Source organism: Hemitrygon akajei, chromosome 17, assembly GCF_048418815.1.
Source record: "Hemitrygon akajei chromosome 17, sHemAka1.3, whole genome shotgun sequence".
In the NCBI taxonomy this organism is placed as follows: Eukaryota; Metazoa; Chordata; class Chondrichthyes; order Myliobatiformes; family Dasyatidae; genus Hemitrygon; species Hemitrygon akajei.
In genome coordinates this window covers 1,583,768-1,606,640 of record NC_133140.1, presented here as the reverse complement: position 1 = coordinate 1,606,640, position 22,873 = coordinate 1,583,768, and the positions used below count along the sequence as shown (strand labels likewise).

The window sequence follows — 22,873 nt, the reverse complement described above, 5'->3', positions numbered from 1 at the left end:
CTATCTATATCTCTCTGCAGACTCTCCGTATTCTCTGCACAATTTGCTTTTCCACTCAATTTAGTATCATCAGCAATTTTAGATACATTACACTCAGTCCCCTCTTCCAGATCATTAAAGTATATCGTGAACATTTGCGGGGCCAGTACTGACCCCTGTGGCACAGTGCTCACCACTGATTGCCAACCAGAGAAACACCCACGTATCCCAATGCTCAGCTTTCTATTAGTTAACCAATCCTCTATCCAAGCCATTACATCACCCTCAGCTCTACGCTTTCTTATCTTATGTATAAGTCTTTTATGTGGCACCTTATTGAATGCCTTCTGGAAATCCAACTCCAGGTGCCTATCGTGGCTCTATGTACCTATCTAAGAGTCTCTTAAAAGACTCCATTGTATGTGCCTCCACCACGCTCGATGCACCCACCACTCTGAGATCTGTAGAGCAAGGACCTGCTGTTCACTGAAGGCTTACTACCTGGCAAGAGATCATCAGGCATGCGCTTTCAAACGTTGAAATATAAAGCCAACACAAAATTAAGTTAATAGCAAATTTGTACTTTCAACTTTTGCCGAGTAGTTTAAGGTAAGAGTCAAAGAAAATAATATACATACTCGGTTGTTGCATTTTTGCACTATCTCACAAGGTATTGCAGTCTTTGTACCGCGGTGCTCAACGCTGTGTTAATTATTACCACATATACACAAACAACGAATTGCTTTGCAGCCTGGGGTATGTGACAATAAACTCATTAACTGGAATAAAGCAATTATAGGAAGTTTGTGCCACATGATACAACATGGTTATTATGAAAAGCTTCACAACCTGTGATGCATCACTCTACATACATTTCAGAACCTGTGATGCATCACTTCCGTACTTGCAGATGGAGAAGACCGCCCAACCACAGTTCTAGGGAGTAAGAGCCATTACATAACCTCAATACTGTCTGTACAAGTCATTCTCCAATCTGGGCAATCCATTTGCAAATGTTTTGTCACCACACGAGGAGACATCGTCAGTGTGCTGTTCACTCGTGGTATGTCCTCCAAATGCTTGACCTTTATCTACTTATCAGCCAGTTGTTTGGTCATCAGCTCTGCTCTTCAAGACTGCTTTGAGCACACTGACTGGCACATGTTCAGGGAGGCTGCAACCGATGGCGACTCTACCAACTTAGAGGAGTACACGGCTTCAGTGACTAGCTCCATCAGCAAGTGCATCGACGACATCACTGTGTCCAAGACCATCATTACACGCTCCAACCAGAAGCCATGAATGACAGTGGAGATGCGTGCGCTGCTGAGGGCCCATGACTCCGCCTTCAGAGCAGGCGACAGGGTAGCCCTAACAACAGCAAGGGCCAAACTGTCCCAGGCCATCAGAAGGGCAAAGCGTGCACACGCCCAGTGAATCCACAGCCACTTCCAGGACAGCGGCGACACACGGCGCATGTGGAAGGGCATTCAGGACATCACCAATTACAGGACAACATCACCTGACTGTGCGGGGGATGCCTCCCTCCCAGATGCACTGAACAACGTCTATGCTTGTTTTGAGGCGGAAAATGACATGGCGGCGAGGAGGTCCACCCCTCCTCCAAATGACCGGGTGTTGTGTCTCACCGTGGCCGATGTGAGGCCAACCTTGTGCAGGGTCAACCCACGGAAGTCTGCTGGACCAGACAATATTCCTGGCAGAGTGCTTAGAGGATGTGCAGACCAGCTAGCAGTTTTTCTGACTGATATCTCCAACATTTCCCTGAGCAGCGCTGTCGTTCCAACGTGTTTCAAGGCCGCCACCATCGTCCCCGTGCCGAAGAAGTCTTCAATGTCCTGCTTAAATGACGACCGTCCCGTTGCTCTCACATCCATCATCATGAAGTGTTTCGAGAGGCTCGTCATGAGGCATATCAAGACCCTGGTGCCCCCTCACTGGACCCCGTGCAGTTTGCATACCATCCCAACCGTTCAACAGACGACACCATTGCCACCACCCTCCACCTGGCCCTAACCCACCTGGACAAAAAAGACAAGTATGTTCGGATGCTGTTCATAGACTTCAGTTCAGCATTCACACAATCATTCCTCAGAAACTGATTAGAAAGCTGAGCCTACTGGGCCTGAACACCTCCCTCTGCAACTGGATCCTAGACTTCCTGACTGGGAGATCTCAGTCAGTCTGGATCGGGAGCAGCATCTCCAACAACATCACACTGAGCACGGGCCCCCCCCAGGGCTGTGTGCTCAGTCCACTGCTGTTCACTCTGCTGACCCAGAGTGCAGAGCCAACAACCTGTCTCTTAATGTGAAAACAAAAGAGATGGTTGTTGACTTCAGGAGGGCATGGAGTGACCACTGCCCACTGAACATCGATGGCTCCTCGGTAGAGATTGTTAAGAGCACCAAATTTCTTGGGGTTCACCTGGCAGAGAATCTCACCTGGTCCCTCAACGCCAGCTCCGTAGCAAAGAAAGCCCAGCAGCGTCTCTACTTTCTGTGAAGGCTAAGAAAAGTCCATCTCCCACCCTCCATCCTCATCACATTCTACAGGGGTTGTATTGGAAGCATCCTGAGCAGCTGCATCACTGCCTGGTTCGGAAATTGTACCATCTCGGATCGCAAGACCCTGCAGTGGATAGTGAGGTCAGCTGAGAAGATCATCAGGGTCTCTCTTCCTGCCATTACAGACATTTACACTACACGCTGCATCCACAAAGCAAACAGCATTATGAAGGACCCCACACACCCCTCATACAAACTCTTCTCCCTCCTGCCGTCTGGGAAAAGGCACCGAATCATTCGGGCTCTCACGACCAGACTATGTAACAGTTTCTTCCCCCAAGCCATCAGACTCCTCAATACCCAGAGCCTAAACTGAGACCAACTTACTGCCCTCTACTGTGCCTATTGTCCTGTTTATCATTTATTGTAATGCCTGCACTGTTTTGTACACTTTATGCAGTCCTGAGTAGGTCTGTAGTCTAGTATAGTTTTTGGTGTTGTTTTACGTAGTTCAGTATAGTTTTTGTATTATTTCATGTAGCACCATGGTCCTGAAAAACGCTGTCTCATTTTTACTGTGTACTGTACCAGCAGTTATGGTCAAAATGACAATTAAAAGTGATTTGACTTGACTTGATGGAAGCTCAGTTGTAGACAGGGAGGGAGGTTTCATCGCTGTTTGGCTGTGTGGCAAACTCTATGTTTCGTCTGGAATTTTGTCCGCATTGGCTTACAAATGGGATCGAGGTCTACATGTCTGTTTACGGAGTTCGTTGTAGAAAACCATGCTTCGAGGAATTCTCTTGTATGCCATGATTTTCACTGATGCCCAGTCAAATTTGTGCCCCTCTCAATCTTCATGGGTAGAGACTAGGGAGAGTTGGTCATGCCACTTAACAGACTGTTAAGTAACAATTGAGTTTTGTAATGACAGCCAATCAACTGGCTGATAAATAGATAAAGGCCAAGCATTCAGAGGACACACTACAAGTGAACAGCACACTGACAATGCCTCCTTGTCTGGTGATGAAACATTTGCAAATGGATTGCCAAGATCAGAGAGCAACTCAACCACCCGAGCTACACATTTTCTGAGTTATTTCCAGGCCATTCTCCCGCTACAATCTCAGTGCTGAGGTAGGGTCTCAACATTGAACATTGTCCATCCATTTGCCTTCACAGATGTTGCCTGACCAACTGAGTTCTGCAACAGTTTGCTTCTTGCTGTGTTTTGTGTTGACTAGTGTCAACAGCCCAGATTCCTAGTGCTTTTACCTTGGCCTGTGGTGGGACTATCAGTTGTGCTGGGAGAAAGATGTCTGTCAGTTTACACTCGGTGCTGAATACAGTTGGGACAGTGAGTGGGTTTTCAACTTCCACCATGCCGGAGGTACTCTGACGAACTGGTGCTGTCAACTCAATGGTGCTGATTAGCCCAGGAGGCGTTGACTTAATGTTTAGAATGTAGAACAGATATTCGAGAGTGGTCTCATTACGGAAGATCATCTGCAGAGACAGAATATGAAAATTTTAATCCCTTCTCTTCTCCTCACCTCCCTCTGGTGTTCCCCTTTCCCTTTCTCCCATGGTAACTCCCTTGTCCTATCAGTTTCCTTCTTCTTCAGCCTTTACCTCTTCCACCTCCTCCAGGTTCTCATTAAGCTCCCCCTCCCCCACCCACATGCTTTGCCTCTCACCTCCCTCCCCCCCACCTTTCTTATTCTGGCTTCTTCCCCCTTCCTTTCTAGTACTGATGAAGGGTCTCAGCGTGAAACGTTGACTGTTTATTCCTCTCAATAGATGCTCCCTGACCTGCTGAGTTTCTCCAGCAATATATGTGTGTTGCTCAGAAGTTGAAAAGTTTCAGTCTAGACACCAGTTAAACACAAGTTAAATTTCTGAACACTGAACAAACCCAATTTTCTTTCTTTAATCATTCCAGTTTGATGCATTCTGAATTGTATGAATCACATTCATTATGTATTCCCTGAACAGCTTTAACAAGTCAGTGTGTGTCCTTGTTTCACATTATCCGTGAGGACCACCATTCCTGTTGGTTATCTACCACAATATCACGTCAGGAACACTGGGCTAGTCAGCCGCAGAATCACAGGCAGGGGAACAGCAGGAAAGTGTGAAGAATCACTGGGATCCAGGAAGTATGAGTCAATACTAATGAAGAACTTGCAGAGGGAGAGGTTGTGCGAAAAATTCCCAATGTGAAGAATCAGGGAGGTGACAAATGAGAGACCTGCCACTAGAAACAGTCTTATTTCACATTTTAAACATCTGTATTAAAGGTCCCCAAATAAATTCTCTAGTGTGAGGCAACGTGGCCAACCTTACTCACCTTCACTGAGACGTTTGTCTCCTTGTAACTGTAGAAGTTGAGCCTGTAGTCCCGCTGGGAAGATCCAGGAACATCTACATAGTCCAGGCCTTTCAACGTGGTTGTGTTCTCCAACCATTCTGGCTTGATCAGCTCTGTGATGGCTCGGAACCTATTTGCCACATTACAGTAATGAAGAATGCAGTTTAATTCTCACTTGTGTGCATTCTCCCCTGGAAAGATCATCATTTCATCCCTGTCTGAGTTTGAATTAGGTGAATATTCCACTTTACCAGTACATATCCAATACCTCACTCAGGTGACCAGCCAGACTAAAACAGTGAAATTCAGGCACTGACCAATTTTAGTTTGAAACATTGCAAAAGGCAAAGCTTAGAGTGGGGGTGGCAATAGAAAAGGGTGATGTGAGAGGCCAGGAGAATCACTGTGGGGCATGAAGAAAAGAAAGGACCGGGAATGGAACTGGAGTACAGAGAGAGGCTGAAAGTGGAACTTTCAGTATGATCAATCTATTACTATAATAGGTGCAAGAATGGGTCTATCAGCTACTGTGTTTGTTCTGCTAATTAATAGGTTTAAGCCTGATCTTTTACCTCAGCATTTCTTTCCTGCACCTTCCTGATATCCCAGATTTCCCAGATATTAAAAATCTACTGACCCAGTCGTGCATTTGGTAGAGCTGCTGTCTCACACCCCCTGATATCCTGGTTCAATATTGACCTCCAATGCTGCCTATGTGGAGTTAATGTGTTTTTCCCGTGACCACACAGATCTTCTCTGGGAGTTCTGGCTTCCCAAAGATAAAAGTACGTAGGTTAATTGGGCTCTGTAAATGGTGCAGTTGAGCAGCATAACCTGTGGGGAATTTGAGGACAATCTGGGGAGAATAAACAGGGATGAGTGTAAATGGCAGTTGTTTGTTGACATGGATGTTTGGCAAGAGGCTACGTTTTCACATGCTACAATTCCAAATTCTTTTTGACTCTACGATTTCAGCTCAACCATCCTCATCTATTCTCTAATTCAAAAATCCCCAAATCCCTGGAACAGTTGGTGTAGGCCCAAAGCCTCAGTCTCAAGTTCATTATATAGTGGGGCAAGCCAGTACGAACTCACAAAGTGCATAGCAGTGGGAGCAGACTCCCAGCCATAGTTCTGTGGGGAGAGGAGTGAATATCATGGGACAGAATACAAAATCGGTCTGACCCTCACCTCCGTCCTGACACCTCGCCTTTCCAGTTTATCTGGGCCAACGTTTAAAGTATCCGAACACTGGGTCATGCCCCAGCGCAGGGCCTAGCCCAAAGCCGTTCTCGACATCTCTGAATCAGCTCGCTGCTTAGACTGTTTAGGTGGATAGGCGCCAAAACTTCTCCGCCTCGACTCATCTTCGAATCGCTTGATCCAACTCCAACACGATCTCTGAAATCGCCTCCAACACAGTGCGCCCTGACTTTGCAATGCACCAGCATTGCTCATCCCTCGAGTCACCTTCACCTCTGGCTGCCTCATTATTGTTTGCAGTGATAGTTTACCACAATTTATTTACTTCTAAAAAATGTAACTAATGATGTTTTTAGCCTTGTGAGCTACCAGTAAGCTGTCGCACAGCTTCAGTAGTGCCAGCTTAAACTGGGAGTTTTCTCTGCCTAAAGTAATGGGATGTCTTACTTTGTTTGATCTATTTCCTTTTTACCAATGTTAAGTTCCTCTGCCACAGTTCACATTAGCTGCTGCTATTTTGTTTTTCTCTTTTTACTTAGTCATCGATACTCTTGCAGTCTGTTTCCTTCTGTCCCAACAGCCCTCTCACGTATTCTCTTTTTCCCTTTCCTCATCAATAGCTTGGTCTCTTCCTCAATTCTGAAACTTTCCCAACCATAAGCTTATTGCTTTCCTTGGTAATGTTTTATAAATATTTTCTTTTGATCTAATACTACCCTTAACTTTTTGGATCAATGTTTTTTTCTAGTCTTAAAAGGATATTTATCATTTCAAAGCCATGTCTTTAATTCTATAAATATCACCCTTGCTTTCCAATCTCCCATTGACAGCTTAGAACTCATGCCTCTGTAGCTTGCATTATCGAGATTGAAGATCCCAGTTTCAGAATGAACTAAAATTAATGTAAGTTTTATATAAAGTTCCATTGTGTAATGATTGCTAAATCTTAAACAACTGTTTAATAGTAAAGCAGCAAGTAACCCTTTCCCATTGCGTCATACTGGGTGTAAACCAGCCTGTAACCTGCACTTCTCTGCTCCATAAATCAACGTTCACAAACCAGGGCTGAGTTGCCTTGGCCGATTTATAACCATATACAGGCCATCGCGGCCCATCTAGTCCGTGCCGAACACTTACTCTCACAAATTAAAAACACATTTATATGTAGAGTAAAGCCTCCGATATTATAATTAATTTGCCATGTGCATGCACGTCTAATGCACTGAATTACACAAGGCATTTTAATACTTGGGCCCTGTATACAAGGCATTTTAATATTAATATTTGAATAGTTGGGCCCTGTATACAAGGCATTTTAATATTAATATTTGAATAGTTGGGCCCTGTATTCAAGGCATTTTAATATTAATATTTGAATACTTGGGCCCTGTATACAAGGCCACCAGTGTTTTTTGCTCCTTCTTTCTTTGCTCTACTCAAACTCACTCTGCTTTCATTTCTGAACACATTATTTCTCTACATCGCCATTTTCTCCATTCTTAAAAATATGACTAATCTTCCTTTTTTCCATTTTGCTTTTCCCTTCTAAAAATTAAGCATCTTGGAATATTTAATGCACAGTCTTAGTTGCTTTGAAACCACATCTTTGGATCATAACCTTGTGTGCTATTAATTCTGTTTAAAATTCTGTCTCCTTTAACATAAATACCTTTAATTTGTCCTTTGTCATTTCTCCTGCTCTGACTCTAATTGGAGGCAATCCATTATGTTCGCATGGGTGGTCTTTCCCTGACAAACTCCCACGGTCATTACCTATTACATTACCTGTATAAAGCCTTTCTCCTCTCTCTTTAACTTCCAAAATTTCAGCCAGCACTCCACCTGTATCTGAGCCCTAGTTATACAAATCATTAAGCCGTTGGTCACAGTTTCATATTATACAAAACCTGTTCTCCCACACAAATCTTTTATCCTTGCATTCATCAAGGATTTAGGATCAATTTTATTCACCATGCATTCAGAAAATGCTGGTGTGTTGGTTAGGGTATGATGTGCAACAGAAAACAACATTCAACAATTACATAGGAAAAAGAATTATGTACAAATATAGATATGGAATAAAATGTACATAAAAACTAATGTGTATTTGCAATACATGTTATAAAAAGCGTTATCGAAAGTGGCCTAAAGTGTTTACAGTGCCAGGAGGTGACAGGGGAAAAAGACGGAGGATAGTAGGAGGGTACTAACTAGAATGGTTAATCAGATTAACTGCTTAGGCAAAGAAACTTTAAAGAAAATGTGAAGTTTTGTTTTAATAGCACGGTAGTGTTTTCCAGAAGGGAAATGTTGAAAACAGTGAATTTACTGGGTGGGGAGCGTCTGCAGTGAATTTACCGGGTGGGGAGTCTCTGCAGTGAATTTACCGAGTGAGGAGTGTCCGCAGTGAATTTACCGAGTGGGGAGTCTCTGCAGTGAATTTACCGGGTGGGGAGTCTCTGCAGTGAATTTTCTGGGTGGGGAGTCTCTGCAGTGAATTTACCGGGTGGGGAATGTCCGCAGAGAATTTACCGGGTGGGGAGACTCTGCAGTGAATTTACCGGGTGGGGAGACTCTGCAGTGAATTTACCGAGTGAGGAGTGTCTGCAGTGAATTTACCGGGTGGGGAGACTCTGCAGTGAATTTTCCGGGTAGGGAGACTCTGCAGTGAATTTTCCGGGTGGGGAGTCTCTGCAGTGAATTTACTGGGTGGGGAGTGTCTGCAGTGAATTTACCGGGTGGGGAGTCTCCGCAGTGAATTTACCGAGTGGGGAGTCTCTGCAGTGAATTTACCGGGTGGGGAGACTCTGCAGTGAATTTTCTGGGTGGGGAGTCTCTGCAGTGAATTTACCGAGTGAGGAGTGTCCGCAGTGAATTTACCGGGTGGGGAGATTCTGCAGTGAATTTACCGGGTGGGGAGTCTCTGCAGTGAATTTACCGGGTGGGGAGTCTCTGCAGTGAATTTACTGAGTGGGGAGTCTCTGCAGTGAATTTACCGAGTCAGGAGAGTCTGCAGTGTATTTACCGAGTGGGGAGTCTCTGCAGTGAATTTACCGGGTGGGGAGTCTCTGCAGTGAATTTACCGAGTGGGGAGTCTCTGCAGTGAATTTACAGGGTGGGGAGACTGCAGTGAATTTACCAGGTGGAGAGACTCTGCAGTGAATTTACCGAGTGAGGAGTGTCCGCAGTGAATTTAACTAGTGGGTTGAATCTGCAGTGAATTTACCGAGTGGGGAGTCTCTGCAGTGAATTTACCGGGTGGGGAGTGTCCGCAGTGAATTTACCAAGTGAGGAGTGTCCGCAGTGAATTTACCGAGTGAGGAGTCTCTGCAGTGAATTTACCGGGTGGGGAGACTCTGCAGTTAATTTACCGGGTGGGGAGTCTCTGCAGTGAATCTTCTGGGTGGGGAGACTCTGCAGTGAATTTACCGGGTGGGGAGTCTCTGCAGTGAATCTTCTGGGTGGGGAGACTCTGCAGTGAATTTACCGAGTGGGGAGTCTCTGCAGTGAATTTACCGGGTGGGGAGTCTCTGCAGTGAATTTACTGGGTGGGGAGTCTCTGCAGTGAATTTTCTGGGTGGGGAGTCTCTGCAGTGAATTTACCGAGTGAGGAGTGTCCGCAGTGAATTTACCGAGTGGGGAGTCTCTGCAGTGAATTTACCGAGTGGGGAGTCTCTGCAGTGAATTTACCGGATGGGGAGTCTCTGCAGTGAATTTTCTGGGTGGGGAGTCTCTGCAGTGAATTTACCGGGTGGGGAATGTCCGCAGAGAATTTACCGGGTGGGGAGACTCTGCAGTGAATTTACCGAGTGAGGAGTGTCCGCAGTGAATTTACCGGGTGGGGAGACTCTGCAGTGAATTTACCGGGTGGGGAGTCTCTGCAGTGAATTTACAGGGTGGGGAGACTCTGCAGTGAATTTACCGGGTGGGGAGACTCTGCAGTGTATTTACCGAGTGAGGAGTGTCTGCAGTGAATTTACCGGGTGGGGAGACTCTGCAGTGAATTTTCCGGGTGGGGAGTCTCTGCAGTGAATTTACAGGGTGGGGAGACTCTGCAGTGAATTTACCGGGTGGGGAGTGTCTGTAGTGAATTTACCGGGTGGGGAGTCTCCGCAGTGAATTTACTGAGTGAGGAGTCTCTGCAGTGAATTTACCGAGTGAGGAGTGTCCGCAGTGAATTTACCGGGTGGGGAATGTCCGCAGAGAATTTACCGGGTGGGGAGACTCTGCAGTGAATTTACCGGGTGGGGAGACTCTGCAGTGAATTTTCCGGGTAGGGAGACTCTGCAGTGAATTTTCCGAGTGGGGAGTCTCTGCAGTGAATTTACAGGGTGGGGAGACTCTGCAGTGAATTTACCGGGTGGGGAGTGTCTGCAGTGAATTTACCAGGTGGGGAGTCTCCGCAGTGAATTTACTGAGTGAGGAGTGTCCGCAGTGAATTTACCGGGTGGGGAGATTCTGCAGTGAATTTACCGAGTGAGGAGTCTCTGCAGTGAATTTACCGAGTGAGGAGTGTCCGCAGTGAATTTACCGGGTGGGGAGTCTCTGCAGTGAATTTACCGGGTGTGGAGTCTCTGCAGTGAATTTACCGAGTGGGGAGTCTCTGCAGTGAATTTACCGGGTGTGGAGTCTCTGCAGTGAATTTACCGAGTGGGGAGTCTCTGCAGTGAATTTACAGGGTGGGGAGACTGCAGTGAATTTACCGAGTGAGGAGTGTCCGCAGTGAATTTAACTAGTGGGGAGTCTCTGCAGTGAATTTACCGAGTGAGGAGTGTCCGCAGTGAATTTACCGAGAGGGGTGACTGCAGTGAATTTACCGGGTGGGGAGTGTCCGCAGTGAATTTACAAAGTGAGGAGTGTCCGCAGTGAATTTACCGAGTGAGGAGTCTCTGCAGTGAATTTACCGGGTGGGGAGACTCTGCAGTTAATTTACCGGGTGGGGAGTCACTGCAGTGAATCTTCTGGGTGGGGAGACTCTGCAGTGAATTTACCGGGTGGGGAGTCTCTGCAGTGAATCTTCTGGGTGGGGAGACTCTGCAGTGAATTTACCGAGTGGGGAGTCTCTGCAGTGAATTTACCGGGTGGGGAGTCTCTGCAGTGAATTTACCGGGTGGGGAGTCTCTGCAGTGAATTTACCGAGTGAGGAGTGTCCGCAGTGAATTTACCGAGTGGGGAGTCTCTGCAGTGAATTTACCGGATGGGGAGAGTCTGCAGTGAATTTACCGGGTGGGGAGTCTCTGCAGTGAATTTACCGGGTGGGGAGTCTCTGCAGTGAATTTTCTGGGTGGGGAGTCTCTGCAGTGAATTTACCGAGTGAGGAGTGTCCGCAGTGAATTTACCGAGTGGGGAGTCTCTGCAGTGAATTTACCGAGTGGGGAGTCTCTGCAGTGAATTTACCGGGTGGGGAGTCTCTGCAGTGAATTTACCGAGTGGGGAGTCTCTGCAGTGAATTTACCGAGTGAGGAGTGTCCGCAGTGAATTTACCGAGTGGGGAGTCTCTGCAGTGAATTTACCGGATGGGGAGAGTCTGCAGTGAATTTACCGGGTGGGGAGTCTCTGCAGTGAATTTACCGGATGGGGAGAGTCTGCAGTGAATTTACCGGGTGGGGAGTCTCTGCAGTGAATTTACCGGGTGGGGAGTCTCTGCAGTGAATTTTCTGGGTGGGGAGTCTCTGCAGTGAATTTACCAGGAGGGGAATGTCCGCAGAGAATTTACCGGGTGGGGAGACTCTGCAGTGAATTTACCGGGTGGGGAGACTCTGCAGTGAATTTACCGAGTGAGGAGTGTCCGCAGTGAATTTACCGAGTGGGGAGTCTCTGCAGTGAATTTACCGAGTGGGGAGTCTCTGCAGTGAATTTACCGGATGGGGAGAGTCTGCAGTGAATTTACCGGGTGGGGAGTCTCTGCAGTGAATTTACCGGGTGGGGAGTCTCTGCAGTGAATTTTCTGGGTGGGGAGTCTCTGCAGTGAATTTACCGGGAGGGGAATGTCCGCAGAGAATTTACTGGGTGGGGAGACTCTGCAGTGAATTTACCGGGTGGGGAGACTCTGCAGTGAATTTACCGAGTGAGGAGTGTCCGCAGTGAATTTACCGGGTGGGGAGACTCTGCAGTGAATTTACCGAGTGGGGAGTCTCTGCAGTGAATTTACCGAGTGAGGAGTGTCCGCAGTGAATTTACCGAGTGGGGAGTCTCTGCAGTGAATTTACCGGATGGGGAGAGTCTGCAGTGAATTTACCGGGTGGGGAGTCTCTGCAGTGAATTTACCGGGTGGGGAGTCTCTGCAGTGAATTTACCGGATGGGGAGAGTCTGCAGTGAATTTACCGGGTGGGGAGTCTCTGCAGTGAATTTACCGGGTGGGGAGTCTCTGCAGTGAATTTTCTGGGTGGGGAGTCTCTGCAGTGAATTTACCGGGAGGGGAATGTCCGCAGAGAATTTACCGGGTGGGGAGACTCTGCAGTGAATTTACCGGGTGGGGAGACTCTGCAGTGAATTTACCGAGTGAGGAGTCTCTGCAGTGAATTTACCGAGTGGGGAGTCTCTGCAGTGAATTTACCGAGTGAGGAGTGTCCGCAGTGAATTTACCGAGTGGGGAGTCTCTGCAGTGAATTTACCGGATGGGGAGAGTCTGCAGTGAATTTACCGGGTGGGGAGTCTCTGCAGTGAATTTACCGGGTGGGGAGTCTCTGCAGTGAATTTACCGGATGGGGAGAGTCTGCAGTGAATTTACCGGGTGGGGAGTCTCTGCAGTGAATTTACCGGGTGGGGAGTCTCTGCAGTGAATTTTCTGGGTGGGGAGTCTCTGCAGTGAATTTACCGGGAGGGGAATGTCCGCAGAGAATTTACCGGGTGGGGAGACTCTGCAGTGAATTTACCGGGTGGGGAGACTCTGCAGTGAATTTACCGAGTGAGGAGTCTCTGCAGTGAATTTACCGAGTGGGGAGTCTCTGCAGTGAATTTACCGAGTGAGGAGTGTCCGCAGTGAATTTACCGAGTGGGGAGTCTCTGCAGTGAATTTACCGGATGGGGAGAGTCTGCAGTGAATTTACCGGGTGGGGAGTCTCTGCAGTGAATTTACCGGGTGGGGAGTCTCTGCAGTGAATTTTCTGGGTGGGGAGTCTCTGCAGTGAATTTACCGAGTGGGGAGTCTCTGCAGTGAATTTACCGGGTGGGGAGACTCTGCAGTGAATTTACCGGGAGGGGAATGTCCGCAGAGAATTTACCGGGTGGGGAGACTCTGCAGTGAATTTACCGGGTGGGGAGACTCTGCAGTGAATTTACCGAGTGAGGAGTGTCCGCAGTGAATTTACCGAGTGGGGAGTCTCTGCAGTGAATTTACCGAGTGGGGAGTCTCTGCAGTGAATTTACCGTGTGAGGAGTGTCCGCAGTGAATTTACCGAGTGGGGAGTCTCTGCAGTGAATTTACCGGATGGGGAGAGTCTGCAGTGAATTTACCGGGTGGGGAGTCTCTGCAGTGAATTTACCGGGTGGGGAGTCTCTGCAGTGAATTTTCTGGGTGGGGAGTCTCTGCAGTGAATTTACCGGGAGGGGAATGTCCGCAGAGAATTTACCGGGTGGGGAGACTCTGCAGTGAATTTACCGGGTGGGGAGTCTCTGCAGTGAATTTTCTGGGTGGGGAGTCTCTGCAGTGAATTTACCGGGAGGGGAATGTCCGCAGAGAATTTACCGGGTGGGGAGACTCTGCAGTGAATTTACCGGGTGGGGAGACTCTGCAGTGAATTTACCGAGTGAGGAGTGTCCGCAGTGAATTTACCGGGTGGGGAGACTCTGCAGTGAATTTACCGGGTGGGGAGACTCTGCAGTGTATTTACCGAGTGAGGAGTGTCTGTAGTGAATTTACCGAGAGGGGTGACTCTGCAGTGAATTTACCGTGTGGGGAGTGTCCGCAGTGAATTTACCAAGTGAGGAGTGTCCGCAGTGAATTTACCGAGTGAGGAGTGTCCTCAGTTAATTTACCGAGTGAGGAGAGTCTGCAGTGAATTTACCGAGTAGGGAGACACTTCAGTGAATTTACAGAGTGGGGAGTCTCTGCAGTGAATTTACCGGGTGGGGAGTCTCTGCAGTGAATTTACCGGGTGGGGAGACTCTGCAGTGAATTTACCGGGTGGGGAGTCTCTGCAGTGAATTTTCTGGGTGGGGAGTCTCTGCAGTGAATTTTCTGGGTGGGGAGTCTCTGCAGTGAATTTACCGAGTGAGGAGAGTCTGCAGTGAATTTACCGGGTGGGGAGTCTCTGCAGTGAATTTACCGAGTGAGGAGAGTCTGCAGTGAATTTACCGAGTGGGGTGTCTCTGCAGTGAATTTACTGGGAGGGGAGCGTCTACAGTGAATTTACTGAGTAGGGAGACACTGCAGTGAATTTACAGAGTGGGGAGCATCTGCAGTGAATTTACCGGGTGTGGATTGTCTACAGTGAATTTACTGAATAGGGAGACTCTGCAGTGAATTTACCGGGCGGGGAGACTCTGCAGTGAATTTACCGAGTGGAGAGCGTCTGCAGTGAATTTACCGAGTGGGGAGTCTCCGCAGTGAATTTACTGAGTGGGGAGTCTCTGCAGTGAATTTTCCGGGTGGGGAGTCTCTGCAGTGAATTTACCGAGTGGGGAGTCTCTGCAGTGAATTTACCGAGTGAGGAGTCTCTGCAGTGAATTTACCGAGTGGGGAGTCTCTGCAGTGAATTTACCGAGTGGGGAGTCTCTGCAGTGAATTTACCGGGTGTGGAGTGTCCGCAGTGAATTTACCGAGTGGGGAGTCTCTGCAGTGAATTTACCGAGTGAGGAGTGTCCGCAGTGAATTTACCGAGTGGGGAGACTCTGCAGTGAATTTACCGAGTGGGGAGTCTCTGCAGTGAATTTACCGGGTGGGGAGTGTCCGCAGTGAATTTACCAAGTGGGGAGACTCTGCAGTGAATTTACCGGGTCGGGATTGTCCGCAGTGAATTTACCGGGTGGGGAGTCTCTGCAGTGATGGCGGTCTGCTGGTGGGACAGCTTACACTAGCTTTCATATGCTGCACCAAACTAGACAGTAAAAGCTGATGTGAACCTGCCCTCTAAGATCTAGCGTAGAATTGCACCCATAGGTTCTGTGGAAGATGGAGTTTTACAAATTACCATTTCCATAATTTTAATAATCCAGTGCAGACTCGCAAGAAGCTAGATGTACAATTTTCTTTATTTCATTTCCTACCCAGGCAGCAAGTACCATTCTGAGAATTCTCCCCCGCTGCTGTGAACCCCTCCATCAGTCCCATAAACTGAACACCCCCATCACTCCCCTCTTCTGAACCCCTCCATCACTCCCCTGTACTGAGCCCCTCCATCACTCCCCTGTACTGAACCCGTCCATCAGTCCCCTGTACTGAACCCCTCCATCAGTCCCCTGTACTGAACCCCTCCATCACTCCCCTGTACTGAACCCCTCCATCAGTCCCCTGTACTGAACCCCTCCATCAGTCCCCTGTACTGAACCCCCCATCACTCCCCTGTACTGAACCCCTCCATCACTCCCCTGTACTGAACCCCCCCATCACTCCCCTGTACTGAACCCCTCCATCACTCCCCTGTACTGAACCCCTCCATCACTCCCCTGTACTGAACCCCTCCATCACTCCCCTGTACTGAACCCCTCCATCAGTCCCCTGTACTGAACCCCCCCATCACTCCCCTGTACTGAACCCCTCCATCACTCCCCTGTACTGAACCCCTCCATCAGTCCCCTGTACTGAACCCCTCCATCACTCCCCTGTACTGAACCCCTCCATCACTCCCCTGTACTGATACAGGGAGGGGATAGGCAGGAAAGGTGAAGAAGGAAGGTAAGGGGAATGTAAGAGGAAAGCACTATGGGTAGTAGAAGAAGACAGAATCATGAGAGAGGTGATAGGCAGCTGGAAGAGGAGGCAGTGTGAAAGTGGGATGGGGGAAGGTAGAGGGAGGGAATTACCAGAAGTTGGAGAACTCAATGCTGGAGACTACCCAGGAAAAATCTTTTTGTGTTGATCAGTATAAAAAAAAACCCAAAATTAAATCCACTGTGATTCAATGTTGTAAAACAAGAAAACATGAAAACTTCCAAGGTGGGATGGTGAATCCGTTTGATAGGTACTATCATACACCCAAAATGGCGGCAAGATGGCGCCATGTTGTGTACTCTGAATTGGCATTGTAATTTTCTGCTTATTTCTCTTCCTTCTTCTGCACTTCTCGTACAAGAAGCTAAGGGTCACATCAGGTATGATCGATTAACTCTTGTGAACATTGGAAAGACGCCATTCAGTCAAAACATGCCGTGTTTCTCCCACTGGGACCCCCTGCTTGTATGAAGTATGGGAGTTTCATTCACCTCACCAGCATTCCCGAAGAAATGTCACCAGAGGCGAGGAAGCAGAGCCGGCGCCTTGGTTCGGTTAAGATGGCACGTAAATCGGCTACTGCTCCCTGGTATTCTCCTGGCCAACAAGCTATGTTAGCCGAGAGCCGGAATCACCTACCAGCAAGAAACAAAGCAGCGTAATGTCTTCTGCTTTACCTAACCCTGGTTGCTGGAGGAAACACCGGACCAAGTCATCGAACCCATCGGGTTCTCTGTTTCAAGCAGACAGGTCTAAAGACAAGTAACAGTTCATAGTGAACAATGCTGGTGCGATCCAGGTAGCATACACCCCCTCAATCCCTTTTGTTCCCCAGATCTGGAGTACCTTATGCTGCTACGTTGACCTTTCTGACTGCCCAGAGAATTCACGTCCGTTATTATTACAGCTACATGCATCCCACTGCAGTCCAATATCAATAAACTTTGTGAAATCATCAGTATCCATGAAACCACACACCCAGAGGCTGCTTTCATCATCACTGGAGACGTTAACCAAGCGTTGCTGTCTAGAGTTCTGTCAACACATCGAGGTGAGCACGCGGGGAGGAACCACTGCTACTCTACCATTGGCAATGCCTACAAAGCACTTTGCTGCCGTCCCTTTAGAAAATCTGACCATTTCTCTACCTTGCTCCTGCCCGCCTGCAGGCAGAAATTGAAGCAGGAAGTCACCATAGTGAAAACTATCCACTGCTGGTCCAACCAGTCAAACTCAAAGTTACAAGACTGCTTTGATAGCGTCACCTGGGAGGTATTTCGAGCTGAGAACATGTCTGAATACACGGAGGTGATCACAAGCTTCATTTGGAAGTGTATTGATGACGTTGTTTCTCAAAAATCAGTCCGGGTCTACCCAAACCAGAAGCCTTGGATAATAGTCCAATGCACGTTGCTCTCAGCGCAAGGGATAAAGCTTTCGCCTCCGCAGACCAACAGGAGCTCAGGAGATGCCACTATGATTTACGTAGGGCCATCAAGGTGGCAAAATGGCAACACGGACAAAATCCAGTCACAACTCTGCCACAGTAACACACGCAGGGCATGGCAAGAACTGCACACCATCGCAGACTTTGAGGAAACGCAGCAGTACAGCCAACATTGCCGCCTCACTCCTGGACAAGCTACATGATATTTACACTCAGTTTGAGGCTGAGAAGAGTGAATCCCCGAGGAGACCTGCTCCTTGGTCATCTCGGAGGCTGAGGTACGCAGAACATTCAAACGTGTCAATAGCTGCGAGGTAGCGGGGCTGGACGGCATCCTCAACGTGTGCGCTGAACAGCTCCTGGTGTGTTTACAGACACTTTTAATCTCTCCCTCTGCCAGTGTGTGATACCCTCCTGTTTCAAATCGTCCATTATTGTCCCTGTACCTAAGAAAACCAAGGTAGCATGCCTGCACGATTGGCACCCTGTCACACTCACCTCAATTACAAGCAAATGCTTTGAGTGGCTGGTTAAAGACTACGTCTGTAGCATGCTACCACCCACACTGGACCCCCTACAATTCGCCTACCGACAGAACCGGTCTACCAATGACGCCATAGCCACAGCACTACACACTGTCCTCTCTCACCTGGAGAAGAGGGATGCATACGTTCAAATGCTGTTCCTGGACTACAGTTCAGCATTCAACACCATAATTCCCTCCAGACTCGACAGGAAGCTCAGAGACCTCGGCCTACACCCCCCTTGTGCAGCTGGATCCTAGACTTCCTATCGGATCACTGACAGGTGGTAAGGATGGGCTCCCTCATCTCTGCCCCTCTGACCCTGAACACAGGTGCCCCCAGGGTTGTGTTCTGAGTCCCCTCTGCTCCCTTTACACCCACCACTGTACTGCCACACACAGCTCCTACCTGATGATCAAATTCACAGGTGACACGACTTTAATCGGCCTTATTTCTAGTAGTAATGAGACAGCCTACAGTCGAGAGGTTGACACCCTGACACAGTGGTGCCAGGATAACAACCTCTCCCTCAATGTCCAAAAAACAAAAGAGCTGATTGTGGATTACAGGAGGAATGGAGACAGGCTCGACCCGAACAACATCAATGGGTCTGCAGCTGTGAGGGTGAGTAGTGTCTAGCTTCTCAGTGTACACACCACCAATGATCTCACCTGGACTGTACACACCGGCTTTGTGGCAAAAGAAGCACAACAGCATCTCTTCCACCTCAGCCGACTGAAGAAGCTCGGCAAGGGTCCCCAAATCCTCAAGACTTTCTACAGGGTCACCGTTGAGAGCATCCTGACTGGCTGTATCACCGTCTGGTACGGGAACTGCACCAACCTTGATCGCTGGGCACTGCAGAGAGTGGTACAGACAGCCCAGTGCATCTGTGGATGTGAACTTCCCTCCATTGAGGTCATTTACAGCAGCAGGTGCAGAAAGAAAGCCTGGGAGATCATCGGGGACACCAGTCACCCCAAACATAAACTGTTCCAGCTGCTTCCGTCTGGTAAATGGGACCCCAACCATACACTGCTTCAGTTGCTTCTGTCTGATAAAGGTTACCGCAGTATTAAAGCCAGGACCAACAGGCTACAGGACGGCTTCTTTCTACAAGACGTTAGACTTTAAAATTCACACGTCTGTACATGGCGACGGAGTCATACCGCGAAGATGGTTACTTTCCATGTTATGGGATGGATGTAAGATTTAAATAAATTCTACAAATTCTAAAATATAATACTGGAGGATCTCAGCAGCCCAGGTTGCATCTATGGAAAAGGGTAAATAGTCGATGTTTCAGGACAAAACCCCTCCTTAGTCCTGATGTTTATCAACACTGTGACTACTTGAATCACTTTGCACAAGAACTGTCATTTTATTTTGTCCTAATTGTGTTTCTTCTTGGAAAAATTGTTTAATTTCTGTACAACACTCTGTGATGCTGCTGCAGGTTTTTCATTGCACTTGTGCGTATGACAACACACCTGAACTCGGTTTTGGCCCTCACCACAGTCACAGACAAAACTCAAGTTTTGTTACTTCACAATGAGGAAGCTTTATCAACTATTCTGTCCTGAGTAGGCAGGTGCACATCACACAGCCGCGAGCTCACCCTGAGACTAGACTCCACGCGCCATGAGGTGCACGTCACACGGCCGCGAGCTCACCCTGAGACTAGACTCCACGCGCCATGAGGTGCACGTCACACGGCCGCGAGCTCACCCTGAGACTAGACTCCACGCGCCATGAGGTGCACGTCACACGGCCGCGAGCTCACCCTGAGACTAGACTCCACGCGCCATGAGGTGCACGTCACACGGCCGCGAGCTCACCCTGAGACTAGACTCCACGCGCCATGAGGTGCACGTCACACGGCCGCGAGCTCACCCTGAGACTAGACTCCACGCGCCATGACATTGACTTACCGTTGAGCACTGTCCAGCCAATTGCTGATGGAGAATGTAACTGTGTGCGAGGTCTTGCAAGGAACCTCACGATTGATGACTGCAACAGCCTTCGGAGGTTCAGCTACTCCTTGTAACATGTAGAGTAGTCCTGCACCATCAGGCAATGGGAAGAAGATAGAGCCCTGCAGGAACAGAGATTATAATCAATACTTGGGTTGAGACATTGTACATGCTCGTCAAATATCTCCACAGACATCTTGGCGTTCATGCATGAAGGTTTGTCATTGTTGTTCGCCATGTGAAGCAAGTAGTTACTGATTAGTACTGATGCAGAGACACAACTGGACAGCGTTAATTTAGTTCAGGAACATTTGCTGCAAACACTCAGTAGGTGTGTCTGAATGACTGGCGTCCTGTCGCGCTCACCTCAATAATAAGGAACAGACACAAAATGCTGGAGGAACGCAGCAGGCCAGGTAGCATCTATAGGAAGCAGTACAGTCGATGTTTCAGGCTGAGACCCTTCGTCAGGACTAACTGATAAAAGAGATAGTAAGAGATTTGAAAGTGGGACGGGGAGATCCAAAATGATAGGAGAAGACCAGAGGAGGTGGGATGAAGCTAAGAGCTGGAAAGGTTATTGGCAAAAGGGATATGGAGCTGGAGAAGGGAAAGGATCATGGGACGGGAGGCCTCAGGAGAAAGAAAGGGGGAGGGGAGCACCAGAGGGAGATGGAGAGCAGGCAGAGTGATTATGAGAGGGGCAGAGAGAGAGAAAAAAAAGGAAAATAAATAAAGGATGGGTTAACAAGGAGAGTGGGGGTTAGGGTTAGGGAGGGAACCTAACCCTAATGCCCCCCTCCCTTTCTTACCCTTTATCTATCTATTTATTTTCCCTTTTTTTCTTTTTTCTCCCTCTGCCCCTCTCATAATCACTCTGCCTGCTCTCTATCTCCCTCTGGTGCTCCCCTCCCACTTTCTTTCTCCTGAGGCCTCCCGTCCCATGATCCTTTCCCTTCTCCAGCTCTGTACCCCTTTTACCAATAACCTTTCCAGCTCTTAGCTTCATCCCACCTCCTCTGGTCTTCTCCTATCATTTTGGATCTCCCCCTCCCACTTTCAGATCTCTTGCTATCTCTTCTTTCAAGTTAGTCCTGATGAAGGGTCTCGGCTCGAAACATCGACTGTACTTCTCCCTATATATACTGCCTGGCCTGCTGCGTTCCACCAGCATTTTGTGTGTGTTGCTTGAATTTCCAGCATCTGCAGATTTCCTCGTGTTTGCATCAATAATAAGCAAATGCTTTGAGAAGCTGGTCAAGGACTACAACTGTAGCATGCTACCCCCCACACTGGACCCCGTACAATTCCACTGCTCTGCTGGAAATGGGCTCAGTGCTTTATTATGATGCTTAAGGCTGATTTGTGGTCATGCACACCATCTGATGGTCTATTCCTGTGCAAGAGTTTACCCCTGCCCACTAAACTGAGAGTACACTGGATGTGCTGCATGAAGAGAAACATGTTCTACTTACAGACATAGATACTCATAGATAAGGGTGAGGGAGGAACCACATTCTCCATGCCATATGACGCCCAAGTGAGGTGGAAATGTGGGGCAGGACGTGGTATCCGGGGGTCTTGCCCATTGTGATACTGTCTGGCCCACACTGCAGCTCTGGGCTAGAATGATCTCACCTGTCAATGTCCACCTGACCAGATGTTGGACACTGATGGTCAGCTGCACAGTTTTCTTCCCAAAAGTGTTTCAGCTGGAAACTTGCCCTTGAGGCCCGGAGGAGTGTATCAGCAGGAATGTGTTGAGAGGCTTGGACGATGCTCCTACCCCTCGTGACTTCAGAAGTGGCCATTTGAAGGTATGCACAAACCTCTCCGCTTGGTCTGGGGGTGAGCAGATGTAGATAACTCCATTGTTCTGGCAGAATGCCATTGAATTGAATGCTATTGTCAAAACAAGCTTTTCTAGAATGTTGAGTGGTAACCTCTGTCATTGACTTCATCGATGAAACTTGTGGCCATTTGGAATAAGAGTCAACCAGGATAAGGTAGGTACACCCATTGACTGAGCCAGTGAAGTCAATATGTACTTGACTCCAAGGTCTGGTAGCCTGAGGCCATGCTTATGGACTGGCTCTACTTGGATGGTTTGCTGCCACGGAGCACTGAGCACAATGCTTGCATAAGGATGTGGCATCTTCATCTATACCCGGCCAGTACACAAAGCTTCTTGCCAGGGCTTTCATTCGATTGATGCCCAGCTGACCACAACGGAATTGTTTCAATACCTTGGGTCTAAGTATTTGTGGAAGTATTCTTTCTCCAAACATTAGGCAGGAGTTCATAGTTGAGAGTGATGTATGATGTCGATAGTAGGTATAATATCTTCCTCAACTTTGACTGGCCATCCGAAGTAATTGGAAATATGTTGAAGAGGATCTGCAGCTCTGATCTTGTCGACCGTGACCTGGAGACCTTCAGCAGCATCCAATACAATCCAGTAGATTTCACAATCAATTGGAATCACAGCCACAACTGTCTTCGTTTTCTCAGCTACTGGTGATTTAGGACCGTCTGCCTGACCAGGTTTCTGTGTATTTGATTTCAAAATCATAGGCTAATACCATTGTTGCCCTTTTTTGCAGACAGTTGCCTGTATACACTGCGATACCTCTCTTAGACACAAAGATAGACAACAAAGGCAGCGCCAATTCCCTGCCTTTCGATCACTGCTGGGATGGATCGCTCTGCTACCAGAGGAGGAGTCTGTGTGGTGGCATATTGCTCGCTGTTGCTGCAGGGTAGGTCTTAGCGTTCGATTGATGTCTCTCTCTCTTGATGCTGTCCGGTGACGTTTCCGAGGTTCTGCATTTATGAATTGGACTGTGGACTGTTTTTATATTCTTTGTTTTTGCCTGTTCTTTCTCATTGTCGTGTGGCACGATTTGTTAGTTTTTTGTGTGGGGTAGGAGGGTTTGGGGTTGGTTCTTGAGTGTTAGTTTTTTCATGTGGGGGAGG

The 22,873-nt window shown here is 48.1% G+C and overlaps 1 protein-coding gene across 1 annotated transcript in view; it reads right to left on the bottom strand.

The window, feature by feature from the left end:
* LOC140740438 (hydrocephalus-inducing protein-like) overlaps positions 1-22,873 on the bottom strand; it is a 579,330-nt gene that overhangs the window by 27,794 nt on the left and 528,663 nt on the right. Inside the window, exons 66-68 of the mRNA XM_073069569.1 lie at positions 19,856-20,019; positions 4,858-5,008; positions 3,783-4,013 (exon numbers count right to left, since the gene is read on the bottom strand). Coding sequence (XP_072925670.1) covers positions 3,783-4,013; positions 4,858-5,008; positions 19,856-20,019 — 546 coding nt within the window. The remainder of the gene's footprint in view (positions 1-3,782; positions 4,014-4,857; positions 5,009-19,855; positions 20,020-22,873) is intronic.